Here is a 14,623-nt window from a genome sequence, read left to right as displayed (position 1 = left end):
TTTTAGCCTGAAATGTCTCTGCTGTGAGGGCTCCCTCCCCTCGTCCTCAGTGGTCTCGTTGCTCTCTGTGGGCTTTGCCTTTATTATCAATGGCAGAGTGGGGTCTGTGCGTGTCCCCAGATTGCCAGTGGTCGTTGGTTCTTAATTCAGCTTTTCCCAAAAAGAACAAAACCCTGAACTTGCTTTGCACTTCTCTAAACCAGCCATATCCTGCACTTCTTCTGCTTGGTTATAGCTCACCAAAATGGGTATTTTTGTAACAAAACAGGTATTAGTGGGTTCCCTTGCAGTGATTCCGCTGAGGTTTGAGCTCCAGAGATGGGAATTAGGGGACGGGAATGACTGGGTGACAATGCTCAGCCTCAGCCTCCTGTCTCCAGCATCATCCCCACATTTTGGGTCATTTTTACCACCGTGCCACATTTTGGGTCATTTCCACCCCAAACTTTTCGACCTCCCCGTGTTTTCAGTGCCCTTCAGGTCCCTCCACGCTGTGGCATTGCTGTCACGCTGTCCCTTAGCGGTGGCTGGGCCAAGACACACGTATTTATTCATTTTAATCCCTCCCCATATCTCAGCCTCCTGCTCCTCTGTGCTTCCAATCCCACTCCGAATGCCCGACTGCTGGGGATGATTTAGTGCCGCTCGCTGCCGCTGCAGGGCCAACAGCAGCGAGTGTTTGATCTCTACCAGGGTAGCAGGAAGCGTCAGCGTTTAATCCTTTGAAGCTCTGCTGTCTCCTAAGCCTGCCTAATCGTTTTTGTTTTAGGTTTAAAGAACTCTCGAGATGGAGAAGAGGGAGAGCATGACCAAGCCATTAAGAGAGGAGGATGGGGGAGGGAGGATGAGGATGGGACCAGGCAGAGGAGCCCAGCAATGGAACCAAGTGGGAGATTTGTGGTTCACATCAGGGTTGTTGCACTGAGGGAGGAAGGGGAAGGTTCCTTCTGCTCCACCACAGCAGAAAACGTCCATAAAACTCATCAAAGAACCCAGTGCCTGGGCTGTGGGGAGGAATGGGATTAACAGAGCATGGAAATGATGTCTGGGAGGGGGGACAGGTGGGGATGAGCTCAGCACTTGGAGCAGATGTGCTTTAAAACTTCCCAGGCTCATTAGGCTGGGCAGTGAGGGGTGCAGAGCTGCTGCTTCCCTGGAATAACCCAGCACGAACCACGGAATGTAACAGGATGGGAAGGGTTTGAAACAGGATAAACGTGCTGGTTTGTCTGGGAAATGAGCAGGAGCAGGGACAGGAGCTGGTGGAGGGGACCTGGCAGGATGGTGGCAGGGCTGAGGTGATTCTGTTTGGATGATGAGAGGCAGAAGGGCTCATTTTACACCTGAACCATTTCCAGTGTCATCAGCCACCACATCAAGGTGAGAAATGGGGGAAGTATTTGATAGGAAAGAGAATGAAAGATGAAAGGGGAAATAAAATAATTCAGGGTGGCTGCTGGGAGCTGATGCTCCTGAAAAGAGAACAAATCCAGCAATTCCTGGCTCTCCACTGCTGAGTCCTGGGGTAACAGCACTCAGGAAGAATGTTAAATACCCACACATCTGCTCTGGGGCCCACCCAGGCACACCTGTATCAAAGGGAATCCTAAAAAAAAATAACAGGGAAGATTTCCACCCAGCAGGAAAAACTATTCCAGACTTCCCCTTGGTCAGAAGGGAGAAAGGTGGGCTGAAAATAAGGAAAATGGTGAGGGGCTGGTAGCAGCAGGGATGAAAACCTCGGAGGAACAAGGAACATCCAGGTCTGGTTTGAAGGGGACAAGAAAACCAGAGGTGACAAGGCTTCACAGCCATGGAAATCAGAGAGTTCATCCCAGAAAAAGCACGGCCAGCAAAGGAAATGGGAGTTTGAGGCATTTCAAACCCTTCAGTGCAGAGCAGGAGCCAATTCCTGTGTCTTGCATTCCTAACTCCTGCTTGGCCTTTCCTTCTCAGGAGGCTGCAATCCTGCACAAAACCCTTCAGGAAGCAGGAGTTTTATGGAGAGAGTTCCTGACTCCAGCACGAGCCCTGCTGCAGGCTCCTCAGGGAATGAGGCCAAAGCCCCGAACGTGCTCAGGAGGAGCTGCTGGGACCCTGCTGGCACTGGGAGCCAGGGCTGTGCATCACATCTGAAACAATCAGATAAAGAGATCAGATCAAAACCTATGTGGAAAAATACTCTGGCTGCCAGGCTTTTGAATCCAATAACCAATTCTGCTGAAAGCCTTCCCAGGGAATTTAATAATGCCATAAAAATGAAGTGTGGGTTACAAAAAGGTGCATTTGTTTTCTGGATGGTTTTGTTTTATCTCTGTGCAGGCCAGGCAACAGCAGCCCGTGGTTGTACAAGTGATAGGGAAGAGTTTTCATCTCCACCACTGATGCAACTTTCTGTTATCAGAACTTCATTTACAGGAAATTCCTTCTGATATAAAGGAGGGCCACAAGCTCTGATGGTGAAAATTAAGATGGTAATCACAGCTTCTGAAGTAGAAGTGGAATGTTCCAGGGGAAATGGGCAATAACCCAGGCTGGTGGCACTGCCTGGTGACTCCAAGCAGGAAAAAAACACCAAAACCCAACAGAATTCCCACATGCCTGAGCCTGGAAGGCAGGAAAGCAGCTGAAGGACACACATCTCCCCAGATCCTTCCCGTGAGGCATTTACAGCCAAACCTCTGGTTCAGTGCAACTCCATTTACTCACCTGCTCCAAGTCTGGAAACCAAGGGGTTCCCTCTGGGCAGGAAAATCCCACCTGGCAGGAGGAATTTGGGCTCGGATGCAGCCCCTGCTTCCACAGGGAGGGCTCCCAGGGTGCAGCAGCATCCGGCCAGGGCTCGGGGAAGGGAGGAGCAGAAGCATTTCAAGGCACAGCAGGACAAACATTCCTGTTACCTGCAGTGCTGTGGGACAGAAAAATCCCTGGTGTGGATCAGGGCCAGGCCTTGGAACAAAGCTGATCCTTGGAGTAAATCTTAAGTCCTGCTAAACACAGCCATGCTGAGCTTGATGCCTGTGCTTAATCCCTGGGGATTTCAGGGATGTCTGGGAGCCCAGGCAGGGGAGTTTGCAGAGTTGCCTCGGCACCATCGGAAACGTTCGAGCGCGGCCGCTTGCAACCAAAAGCTTCTTCTGTGCCTGGCCAGGAGCTCCTGGGAGCAGAGTCGGGGATAAGCTTTGCCTCCTCAGGGCAGTTCAAACACCTCCTGACCTGTGGTGTGGCTGCTGAGCTGCAGGAACCTTCCTCTGGCAGGGTGTGGGATGTTGCCACTCACTCGTGTGAAAGGGAAGCCAACCATGGAGCTCTCAGGTAACACCAGGATCTGTTCCTAAAGGAAACCAGAACCTTGCTGTTTATTTTGGGGGTTTAAATTCTGCCAGGCAAAGTGTTCAGTGTTATTCCAAGAGCAGGGCGTTCTTATTTAAGAAATTCCCTTAATCCATTATCAAAATCCTTTGAGCTACGAGAGCTTCCCGATCCCCAAATCTCCCGGATAACACAGCTCACTCCCAAGATGTTTATTTACCAATAACCATTCCTCTAGGCCAGGCTTACCAGCCAGCATCTTTATCCCTGGGATAATGCTAAGTCCCCATCTGACAATCTTATTTCTCTCAGGGAATTACAAAGGCAGGAATTTAGAAACAACATTTTCTGTTTTCACAACTTCCTCAAAGCAACTTTATTTCCCCCAAGTTGCTGAATGAACCAACTGTCACGAGGCTGTCACAAGAATGAACAAAAATGTTCCATCCCCCAGGGCCACAGAGCTTTGCAGTGATCAGAGGGAATGCTGATCCCAGATCCAGCTGTTTCAGAGAGCTGGGAATTGCTGTCAAACACTGCCTGGATTCCCCCAGAAATCAACTTCTGCTGTGCAAAACTCTTTAAATTCACCAGCATTGTCTCATTCCAAGCATGGAGTAACTGGTCTTTTACAGGATCAACCCCAACAGGCTTTTTATTTTACAAGACTTTTATTCTGTTTCACAGATCTGACTATTACAGCAGTAAAATTATTACAAGTGACTCGTAACATTTAGTTCCAAATAAAAGTAAAAAACACAAAAAAAAACCCGATAAAGGAAAGTTAAATGAGATGTGATGGGTGGTAAATGTGTTTTAAGAGCACAGAAAAAAAGTATATAAAAAATACATCAGGAGCAAGAATCCTGCAGACAGGTTTTGGTTTAGTTACAATTTTGACACCACAGAGTCACAGAATGGCTGAGGCTGGAGGGGACCGCTGGGGTCTCCCTGCCCCAAGTCTGCTCTGCTGGAGCCCAGGGTGGAGCTTTTCCCCCTCCCTCCTGCCCTCAGGATCCTGAACTCACCATCTCATGGCCACTGCAGCCAGAGCTGCCTTGGATCTTCACTTTGGGGTCAGCAGAGCCCCTCTGTTGGCTCCTCTGTCACTTGAGGAGGAATTTATCACCAATCCACTGCAGGAGCCTCCTGGGTTGCTCCTGTCCTGCTGAATTACCCCTCCAGCAGGGATCAGGGTGGTTCAAGTCCCCCACGAGGAGCAGGGCCTGCAAATCTGCAAATTCCAACCTGAGGCTGCTCCTGTGTGTGGAGGGTCTAATCCTCTTCTTTTCCCACTAAAACGTCACCTTTCTCTGTCCTCCCTTCACTCCTGAGTTCTCAGCTGGCTCTTCACCCGTGCCCAAGCATTCCAGCTGCTGTCCCACACCAAGGACGACTGCCCTTCCTCGTTCTCCTGTCCCTCCTGAAGAGCCCCCAAAGCCCAGCACCAGAAATCCCAGAATACTGAAAACTGTTCACTGGAAAGGTGATAAATCCAGGAGCAGATAAAAGGCAGAAATGAAACAGAAGAAGGAAAGGAGGATGCGTGTGTGTGTGTAAAGTCTATTTTATGGCAAACTTCCAGTCCTTTGGCCACTAGAAAGCAAAATCAGTGGATTTCATATAAATTCTCTGTATAAAGGAACGTCTGTGAACTGTGTACGGCCCAGAATAAACATCTCATCATCAGCCTAAGAGAGCTCCTCACAGAGGAAAAGAAGGTGCTTAGTCATGGTTCATCTTCCCAAGAAAATACTGTCCGGAATTGGACTAGTGCCCCCAAATACCATTTCAGGAACAACAGGAATTCCTTTAATGGAAAGGAAAAGCAGAGTCTGCCCAGGCTGGGGGAGCAGGAGCTGGGCAGGGGCCTCAGGGCTGCACTGCTGCTTTAAAGTCCGTGTGGTTGATGGGCAGGGGATGAGCCTCGGTGTTGAACACCCAATCCTCCAGGGACAGCACATCATCTTCACAGAACAGAAGATAGAGGTACCTGGAGCCACGGGAGAGGGACACAGAGGGGTTAAAGGAGCTCAGGAGGGACTCCAGGCAGGCACAGGTGATGGCTGCCTCTGTACGTGGTGACACCCTCCCAACTCCCTGGAAAATCACCACCCTTCCCACCTAACCCAGCTCTGGGTCACAGCAGAGTCCTTCAAACCCAGCACCTGAGCAGGAACCTCGAGGGTGCCAATGGCAGCAGTGGTTCTGCAGCAGGAAACTCCCAAAGCTTTGCAGCACCCACTGCCTTGCCCAGTTTTCCCCACAGAATGGGCTGGGTTGGAAAGATCCTTAAAGCTCATCTCGTTCCAGCCCCCTGCCCTGGGCAGGGACACCTCTCCCTGGAAGAAAAGACTCCCCTTTTTTAATCTGAGGCTCATGAAGTGGATGCTGCAGGAGTTGTGCTGCTCTGGAAGGCCCCTGTGAGCCCAGACTTACTTGAGAGTCTCTGCGAGGAAGAAGCTCTGCTGCATGTTGTCGTGGGTGGGGGTGGTGGTGTAAACATCCCGGATGCCAGAGAACCCAGCTTCCACCCTGCAGTGCTTCTCCAGGGCCTGGGAAAGGAACAGAGACCTCAGCAACACGCAGCAGTGGGGAGTACCTCATCCATCAGCCTCAGCTGCGTTCCAAGCCAGTTTACAAATCCAGGTTTCCTGCAGCCTCTGTCCCTCACCGAGGGGCGTGGGGGTTACTCCAGGCTCTGGGAACCAGCAAGGGAAACACCAGCCACCTGAACTGGCTGGTTGATAGATGGCAGTGCAGCCCAAAAGGGAGAATAAAACATCCACAACGGAAATAACACCTACACTGAGGCACTTTGTGTATTCCTGCCCCACTGCTCATGGGTTTGAGAACAGTTAGGGTTGAAAGGAACCTTAAAAATCACCCAATTCCAGCCCCCTGCCATGGACAGGGTCACCTTCCATCAGACCCAGCTGCTCAGAGCCCCATCCAACCCGACCTCGAGCATTTCTGACGTATCTCGGTGTTTAACACAATTTAAATAATTTCCGCTCCTTCCACCGACCGAAGCGAAGCTTTCTGTAGGAATGCAGCCACCTGCAGAGCTCTGTGCCCTCCCCAGCCTTACCTTGACCACCTCCCAGCCCCAGTGCCTGTACTTGGGGTCGTGGGTGAGCCTCCAGAGGTACATGTAGCTCTCCACCACCTCGGGCCGCAGGATGTAGTAGCGCTCGCTGAGCCGCGTGGCCATGGCCTCGCTGCCCGCGTCGAAGCGAAAGGCCTCGGGGCCCAGCTTGGTATCTGGGGAGAAGCACACACAGAACTGGGCACTGAGAGGGGAGCACATGAGAGGGGCACTGTCCAGGTGCTGTTATGTTGCTCAGGATGCCAACACTCAACTAAAGCTTTTTCTTCTGCAGCGCCTTTGGAGAGAAGGGATCAGGAAAGGCTGAACCAACTTCACTGCTTTTATCAACAGAACATCAGGGGTATGTTGGTCTTTTTGAGTTAAAAATCCCAGTGTCTTGCAAGCACTCTCCAGCACTCAGATCTGTGCTTTTGACACCAACCCTCTCCCTGTTGGAAAACAGGGTTGTTAGTTCACATGGCTTGTTTTAGTTCTGTAAGTGCTGGAGGGGGGGAAAAAGAATTATTTGCAAACATCATTTCAGGTTAGCTTGAAGTTTATTGGGCAAACATGCTGGGCACCAGCTGCCAAACTGGGCTGGCCGGTGTGGGGAAGGTGTGGAACAATCCTTGGATGCAGTTGTGGAGACAGACCTGTGCCTGACAAGGTCCTGGAGAGCTGCCTCAGCTGCCTGCAGCCTCCCAGGAGCTGCAGGGATGCCTACAAAGAAAGCAGTGGTGTCCAAAGCAGCTCCTGCAGGCAGAGAACCAACCCAGTCCCCCACTCCTCTCCACTCACTGCTCTCCAAAGCTCTGCATGGTGGAAGGAAATTGTACTTGTGAAATGAGGACTCAGACAGCTGGGAGAGGCTCAGTAACTCCATTCTTCTGGTTCCCACCAGCAGCTGCAGGTGTCCAGCACTGCCCTGCTGGGCTTCTCAGCTGCTCTGCTCCATAATGGGACACTCTGCAATTAATCCCTGCTAATCCTCCCCTCCTGCCTGCAAAGGGATGTCCTGTGGGACTGTGGCTGAGGCAGGACCAGGATTCAGCCCCAGCTGTGCCCCAGGAGCTCCCAGCTGCCTGTCCCTCTGCTCCAGCTGCTGCTCCACAGAGCACATTTCTGTCTCTCCCAGGAAAGCCCAGGAAAGCCCAGAGAAAGCCCCACCCAGGGGTGCAGATGCGGCTGAGGCACAGAACAGCCCAGAGCAAACCCCTGCCAGGCAAACCCCACTCTCCTGGGGCTGTGGGTGACCCCAGGGACCCCCCAGGCCACCTGAGCGTGCGTAGGACTCGTGGCAGGTGCTGGTGATCTCTGCAGCCAGCTCCATGTGCCTCTGCCTCCTCTCCTCCGCGGCGTGCTCGGCTCCCAGGGCAATCATGCCCCCAGAGAAGCAGGCCAAGTGGCCCATCTTGTGGTCCAGGATGCCACCCCTCCACTCTGCGATGTAGGTCAAGCCTCCTGCAGATTTTTTCACCAGATGCTTTTCTATCGCCTGAAGGGATGAAAATCAGCATTTCAAGAGGGTGGACAGTAAGTAAAACTGACTCAGTGTTACTTAGTGACAGGAGTGAGTACCCAGGAAATCCAAGGACTTATTCTGAAGGTCTGAAACCTTCTTATGAACCATGTCCCCCCCAAAAACCACAGAGCAGCACCTCGCTCCTCACCTCCAAGGCATCGTCGTACATCTTTTTAGCTTCAGAGTCTTTCTTGTCTGACATCAGCCAGGATTTGATGAGATATTCATAGAAGCTGTCCCCGAGCCCCCCGATGGAGACGTGGTCTGTGGTGGGAAAGCCAGAAAAGAGCTTCAGGTTCGTGATATACAATGAGCAGCTGCTCTACAAAGGGGAAACAATCATGTCCTATTTAATGCCCTTGTTCTCTCCTTCCTCTTCCCAGCTTCCTGGGGAGAGCTTGCAGCACTGCTTTTCAGAAAGGAAGAAAGGTGGAAAGTGCAATCAGAAGAAAAATGTTCTGTCATTTTGCAGAGCATTAGTATCCCTTACCAGAACCATTCAGAGGCCTTATTTTACACGTTATTTATACTGCAACGTGAAGATGCTTCCTGTTTATGGAGCCATCATCATAAATCCGCCCTCATAAACCAAAAGCAGTGGTGGGTATTGATAGATTTCCGTGTAGATGGAGCCCCTGGGAGCTGTCTCCCTGCCTCAGGAAAGGAAGGAGAGGTGTGGCATCCCACAGAGCTGCCAGCAAGGGGCTGCTGGAGACACTCCTGCGTGGTGCCATTTGTATTCCTGGCTCACGGAGGGACTCTGAGCCCTGGGGAAGGCTGGGGGCTGCTGGCACATTAAAATGATAAAGTCAGGTACAGGGATGTGCACTGCATATTTCCCCCTGCAGAAATCAAACTTCCAAGGCTGTCTGCTCAGAGCACCCCCTGCTCTGACCTTGCAGGAGGTGCTGAGGGGTTGCAGTGTGAAATGGGCCTGATGGCTGCAGGTTTGTGCCTGGGGGGAGCTGCTGGATGGATTTACAGCTTCAAACTGTACCGCTGGGGGAACAGCAGCCTTCTCACTCTTTAAAGCAGTCAAGCAGTCCCATTTTTAGCAGAGCAAGACAAATTACCCTCCCTGGACTGAGCCATCCCTGTTAATTAACAGTGTCCACCCCTGGCTCTGCCCCATCCTCATCTCCCAGCTAAGCACATGCAGCAGGTGCTCAGAGCTGCTCAGATTTTTGTTTCCCGTCTCCTTGCACACAGAAAAAGTCCCGAGGCTTATTCCAAATGCTAAATTCTCCCAGCAGCAGAAACTAACAGCCATGCATTTTCCTGACCTGAAGAGCAAACATCCCTGACACACTGTGTCCAATGATCCAGGGAATAATCCATGGCAAAACAATGGGATTAAACACGCGGCTTCCGTGCGAGGAGAGAGGGCAGAGTATTTGCAAACACAGCCTGCCTTTAAAGAGCAGCTCTGTGATCCTGAGTGTGTCATTCATAAACTCACCAAAGCTGCAGCCCTGGTACATAATTGCCTTCCATATGGCAGCAGCCCTGGCAGCGTTTGCCTCCCAGGCACTCTGCATAAACAAATCCCTGCCTCCAGCAGGGGACTGGGCTTTCATTTCCCAGAGGTAACAACTGCACTCACTGAGGAGCAGCACAGCCTCTTTACTTACAACATCTGCTCATTCAGCCAGGTCAAAGATACACCTTTTAAGAAAATCACAGCAATCTCAAGGAAAACAGCTTCCTGCAAAGAGCTTTAATGACGAGAGAGAAAATGAGAGCCTGGCACCTCCGGGGAGCAGGCTGCAGATGCCTCCCTGCTCTGGTCCTCATCTATTTCTCCCCAGCAGCACTGGAGCTGCAGAAGGGGCTGATCACTCTTCTCCCTCCCTGGAATCTGGAGTCAGATCCCAAGGTCATATCCTCAGCAGCTGCCACAAACAGCCTGTGGAAGTCTGTCTGGGAGACAGGAAATTTCCAGGCCTTTGGCATGAATCTGCCTCTCCCAACACAAGCAGTCAGAGGCCACTTTGGATGTGCTCTGAGAAGCACCAACAGGCCCCTCTTTACATCAGCAACTTCAGGGCAATGCAGGGAAATCTGCAGACAGAAAATAGAATTAAATTCATGGCAGAAGAGATGAGGGCTGGGTATCCAGCTGAGAGTTGCCCCCAGCTGGGTAAGAGCTCCTCAGTTTCCCAAAGATTCCATAGGGATCAGTCACGGAGCAGCCAGGAACTCCTCCTCGTCCCCTCAGCAGCACTGAGCAGGCAGAACTGATGCTGGTGTCTGCCCAGATGTGCAGTGTGGGACTGGCAGCTGCCAGCAGGAATAACCCAAAGGGAAGGGAACCTCAGGGAGCAGCAGGGGATGGGGGATCAGCTCTTCAAGGGGAAACACGGAACAGCAACTCTGCAGAGGGGAAGCTGAGCTGCTGACAAAGGGATGGGATAACCCTGAGCGAGGATCAATCAATGGGGTGAACAGAAACCTGGTTTTTCCTCACAGCACCAAAGGGCAGCTCTGGTTTAATGGGAGAACTGTGACCCTCCCAGCCATTTTGCTGGGACCAGCCCTGCCAGTGAAAGGTCAGGGACTGCTCACAGCCAGAGCTCTGTCCCTGCCTCAGCCACTGTTGCCACCAGAGCCGTAAAAGCGACAATGGGAAAGGTCTGGAGTGATCCAGCCCGGCAAAAAGTGCAACAAAACATGGGGACACCAGGCAATGTGAGGACTCAGAGTCACCTTCCTAAATAATACATGTCACCCACTGACAGGCTCAAACCAGCCTCTGCAGAAAGAGACTTTGCTTTGACAAAGGAGCATCAAATCCAGCAGCCAAACCAAGCAGATCAGTAACAGAGCAGAAGGTGGAAGTCAGGGCACAGCTGCACAAGTGGCATCTCCTGCTCCCACCCCAGGAACTTCTGCCCCTGGGTGGCCCAAGAGGAGGGGCACAGTCTCCTCCCTGGGTGGGGAAGGGGCTGTGTGTGTTACCTTTCCCTGGGGGCACTGCTTCCAGAACTCCCTCGCTCTCTCCAAGACCTTCCCTGACTCTGGCTCCCCTTGCACACCAGAGCCAGGATCTCCCTCCTGCCACATCTGCAGTGCTGGGCTCCCAACAGGAGAAAACAAAACATTCTTATCTCATCCTTCCTTCCCAAATCACTCTCTGCAGGGGTACCATGGTAACAGGAACATGAATGCACACAGGAGAATTCATCCCTGGATCTGAGGGGGATCCACGACTCCTCCAAGCCCTCTGCCTCTCCAGGTGGTTCCTCACTTGCTGCAGCCACTCCGGAGGGGAATCTCACCCAAGCAGCTCTGTGGGCTCCGTGCAAGATCCCACAGGGCTGTGCTGGTTCCCAATCCCTGTGTGCTGGACCATGTGCCAGGACCCTCCCCTGTGCAGGGAAGGCCCTGGTTCTCTCTCTGGACGTGGGACACTCAGCTGGACACAGGGCTGATGGGGTAAGTGCACAACTGCTGCGCTGCACCCTGCAAAGGCTGTGTTATCTCATCACATGTACCACAGCCTGCCTGCCTCGGCACTGCTTGGGCTGCTGCTTCCTCTGGGATGCTGCAGGCAGGAGGGGAGGCAGGGTGATACCTACGCTGCACCCAGCTCCCCGTCACCGGGCTCAGGAAGTTGGGGTAGAGGCCCTGTGGCTTCTCCACTCTGTTGAGGACCCTGCGGATGTTCATCACCTGTGGGAGAGGAGACACAAGGGTGGGGTTACTGCTCTGCTGCCAGGGCTGCTGGGCTGCACAGGACAAAGGGGAACGGATTAAAACTCAAAGGAAGCGGGTTTAGATGAAATATTAGGGAGAAATCCTTCCCTGTGAAGGTGCTGAGGCCCTGGCACAGGGTGCCCAGAGCAGCTGTGGCTGCCCCTGGATCCCTGGCAGTGCCCAAGGCCAGGTTGGACATTGGGGCTTGGAGCAGCCTGGGACAGTGGGAGGTGTCCCTGCCCATGGCAGGGGTGGGATGGGAGGAGCTCTAAGGCGCCTCCCAAACCCCAATCTGATTCTGTGATTGGGGATCTGGGTGGAAATGTGAGATGTGAGCAATGCCAGGGGTGATTTTTTCCATGATCCAAAGGGAAAGGAGTGGCAGGGATGAGTGACTCACACAGCACTTAAATTCACCATGTGGTCACTTAATGTGATGAATTGGGGCCTTTAATTTCAACAACGGACAGTTCCTTTAATACCCCAGCACAGCCAGCACTTAACTCTCTAAAGCCTCCCTTGGTTTCACCCCCATTAAATCCAATCGGCCTTTCCCTTAAGGGACCCAGTTAAACTCCATGCAGCATAAATATTCTATTATAACCTACAGAGCAGCTAATTCACTCTAAACCTTTTACAAAATCTGACAATTTGCATGCCAAAAGCTGGCTACAGGCTTAAGCCAGTGCTTCCAAGGAAGTTGTCAGGCTCCGTGATGTTTACTGGAGTTTGGGAGCTTGGCATATTAATGACAGGTTTGAGTAAAAGACACAGATGGAATTTAATTCCTGCTAAAATCACCCAAGTCCCAAGCTGGGAGTTCATGAGCTGATCTGCTCCTCTGCAGTAATTTCCCACAGGTTGGGCTGTTTGAGCCCACACCATCCCACATTTTCCCTCTCTGAGGGTGTCAGGGTGGATGTGATCCATTTTCTGTGCACACATCAGCCCAGCAGAGTCCATTAGAAAGGTTTTACCCTTTTCCCTCCACGGGCTTAGGAGGAGAAGAGGAAAATCCATTAGGTTGGGGACAGAGGTATGACCCTGGCTCAAAATGCCACGGTTTGAACCCAGAATGAGGATGCAATTCTGGTTTTCAGCAGTGCATCTCCAGTGTTTCCTCATCTCTCCCCTCCCCTCACTCCCTTTCTTTCCTTCACTGCTCCCTTCCCTGGCCTCTCCTCGCCTCCCCCTCCCTGGGAGCAGTTTGTCATTATCCCTGTCCTCAGGAACCTCAGGCTTGTCTCTTTATTTCACATCCCCAGCCTCTCCTTATCTTCCCACAGAGTTTCCTGTTTCCCTTCACCCTCTGCTTTTCCCTCCTCTGTGACTTTCCTCTTGCTCATCCCACCCTCACTGCTTTCCATCCACTCCATCCTCGCTCCACTCTGCTCTCCCGGCTTCTTCCTCCTTTTTTTCCCATCTCTCCTTCAAATTCCCTCCTTGTTTCACAGCTGACAGACCTGCACTGGACATATCCTGGAAAAGCATCATTTTGGAAGGGTTTTTGGGCAATCCTACTGGTTTTACCCCACTGTGGCACTCTGGAGAAGCCCCATTTCCCTTGGGCTCATGGGGGGCAGTTTGGATTCTGCCCTCAAAGCAGGTTTCTGAGGGATCTGCACCCATCTGATGGCTTCATCTTGGCCATGCCCTCATCTGAGTAAAATTCACACAACTTCACCCACACTGGGAAAAACACCCCAGGAGGATGAAGAGGCCCAGGCTGGGGGTTACTTGCCTTTTCTGCAAACACTGGGTTGCCAGAGAGCTCAGAGAGGTGCAGGAATTCCAAGTGCAAGGTCCCAAATTCTGCCAAGATGCTGCTTCCAGCGGATGCCCAGCCCCAGCTCCAGCTCATGCCACTGCAAGGAGAGAACAGGGAGCCTTCACTGCCAGGAAAACACAGCCAGAGCCTGCGGTGGCCCTGTCCCAGGGCAGCTCTGCCCTTGCCAGGGGCATGTGCTGCACCCCAGGTGTCATGAGGGCCATGGAAAGGACACACAGAGAGATTTAGGACAGACACAGGTTTCCAGGATCAGTTCCAGTGGGATGGAGCTGTAGTTTTACAGAGATTGTTTAGGACTGGGCTAACACACAGACTGCACAAACTGCATTTCTTGTGGGAGAGGAATCCCTCCCAAACAGCTCAGCTGAAAAACAGCTTTGGAAGAGCAGTGACACCCTGCCCTACGCAGATATTTTGGGATAAAATATCCTTCTGGTACCCCACAGCTCTGGGCCTCTCTGGAACCCCCCAGACAGGGCAATGTCCTGAAGGATATGGGGTTGTGTGTAAGGACTCGGTCCCAAAGCAGCCTCTGCGGGTGCTGGCCCAGAGCCACCTCAGAGGTGTCGTCACTTTGATTTTCCATCTCCTTGCAGTTAATCCCGAGCAGGTGACAGGTTTCCAGGGACAGGGAAGGGTGGGGGTGACACTAGATGGCGCCGGGAAGCTTGGCTGGGAGAGGAGAAGGGTTTGTTGTTTACAGGAGGTGAAAACTAATGATCCTTCTGAGAACGAAAAAAAAAAACCCAAGAAGAAGTTTCCCTGGCTGTGATGTAGAGAAAAGCATCGCAGGTCCTGAGCTGTTTGCTTGCCTCCAGACAAAGAGGGCCATTAGATCAGCAGCGTGCCGGGCTCAGCCTGCCCTGCCGAGGGTCAGAGGCTGCAGCAGCACTTCTGCTTCGGGAGCACCGAGCGCGGCTCCAAGGGGCACCCCAAGAACCCCGGCGGGGTCGGGAGCCAGTCCTGGCCAGGCGAGTGTGGCATTAATAAATTAATAAAGAAATGAATAGAAAAATGTCAAAATGTAACGCTAATCCAGATGAATATCCAATGAGATACATAATGAGGGTGGAAAGAAACCTCAGCAGCGGCACAAAATGATGTGATAAAGCAGGTAAGTTCTAAATGTGAGATCCAACGCAGCACTGCACGAATCTGCTGACCCCGGAGCAGCCCCAGGGTGCTCTCGCTCCTGTAAAGGGTCAATTACTTG

The 14,623-nt window shown here is 52.2% G+C and overlaps 1 protein-coding gene across 2 annotated transcripts in view; it reads right to left on the bottom strand.

Annotated features, from left to right (window-relative positions):
• Positions 1–3,964: 3,964 nt before the first annotated feature.
• Positions 3,965–14,623, bottom strand: part of MAN1C1 (mannosidase alpha class 1C member 1) — a 56,661-nt gene continuing 46,002 nt past the window's right edge. Inside the window, exons 7-13 of one of the 2 annotated variants that reach the window (XM_048326744.1) lie at positions 13,363–13,486; positions 11,504–11,597; positions 8,074–8,189; positions 7,679–7,898; positions 6,404–6,576; positions 5,752–5,867; positions 3,965–5,305 (exon numbers count right to left, since the gene is read on the bottom strand). In XM_048326744.1, the coding sequence (XP_048182701.1) occupies positions 5,185–5,305; positions 5,752–5,867; positions 6,404–6,576; positions 7,679–7,898; positions 8,074–8,189; positions 11,504–11,597; positions 13,363–13,486 (964 nt within the window). In that variant the 3' untranslated portion in view covers positions 3,965–5,184. Of the gene's footprint in view, positions 5,306–5,751; positions 5,868–6,403; positions 6,577–6,785; positions 7,124–7,678; positions 7,899–8,073; positions 8,190–11,503; positions 11,598–13,362; positions 13,487–14,623 lie in introns of those variants that run through there. The other variant, XM_048326745.1, reaches the window with a different exon arrangement.

This window comes from Corvus hawaiiensis, chromosome 23 (assembly GCF_020740725.1).
Source record: "Corvus hawaiiensis isolate bCorHaw1 chromosome 23, bCorHaw1.pri.cur, whole genome shotgun sequence".
In the NCBI taxonomy this organism is placed as follows: domain Eukaryota; kingdom Metazoa; phylum Chordata; class Aves; order Passeriformes; family Corvidae; genus Corvus; species Corvus hawaiiensis.
Note: the sequence above shows the minus strand (reverse complement) of the source record. Positions and strands in the feature narration are given on the sequence as shown.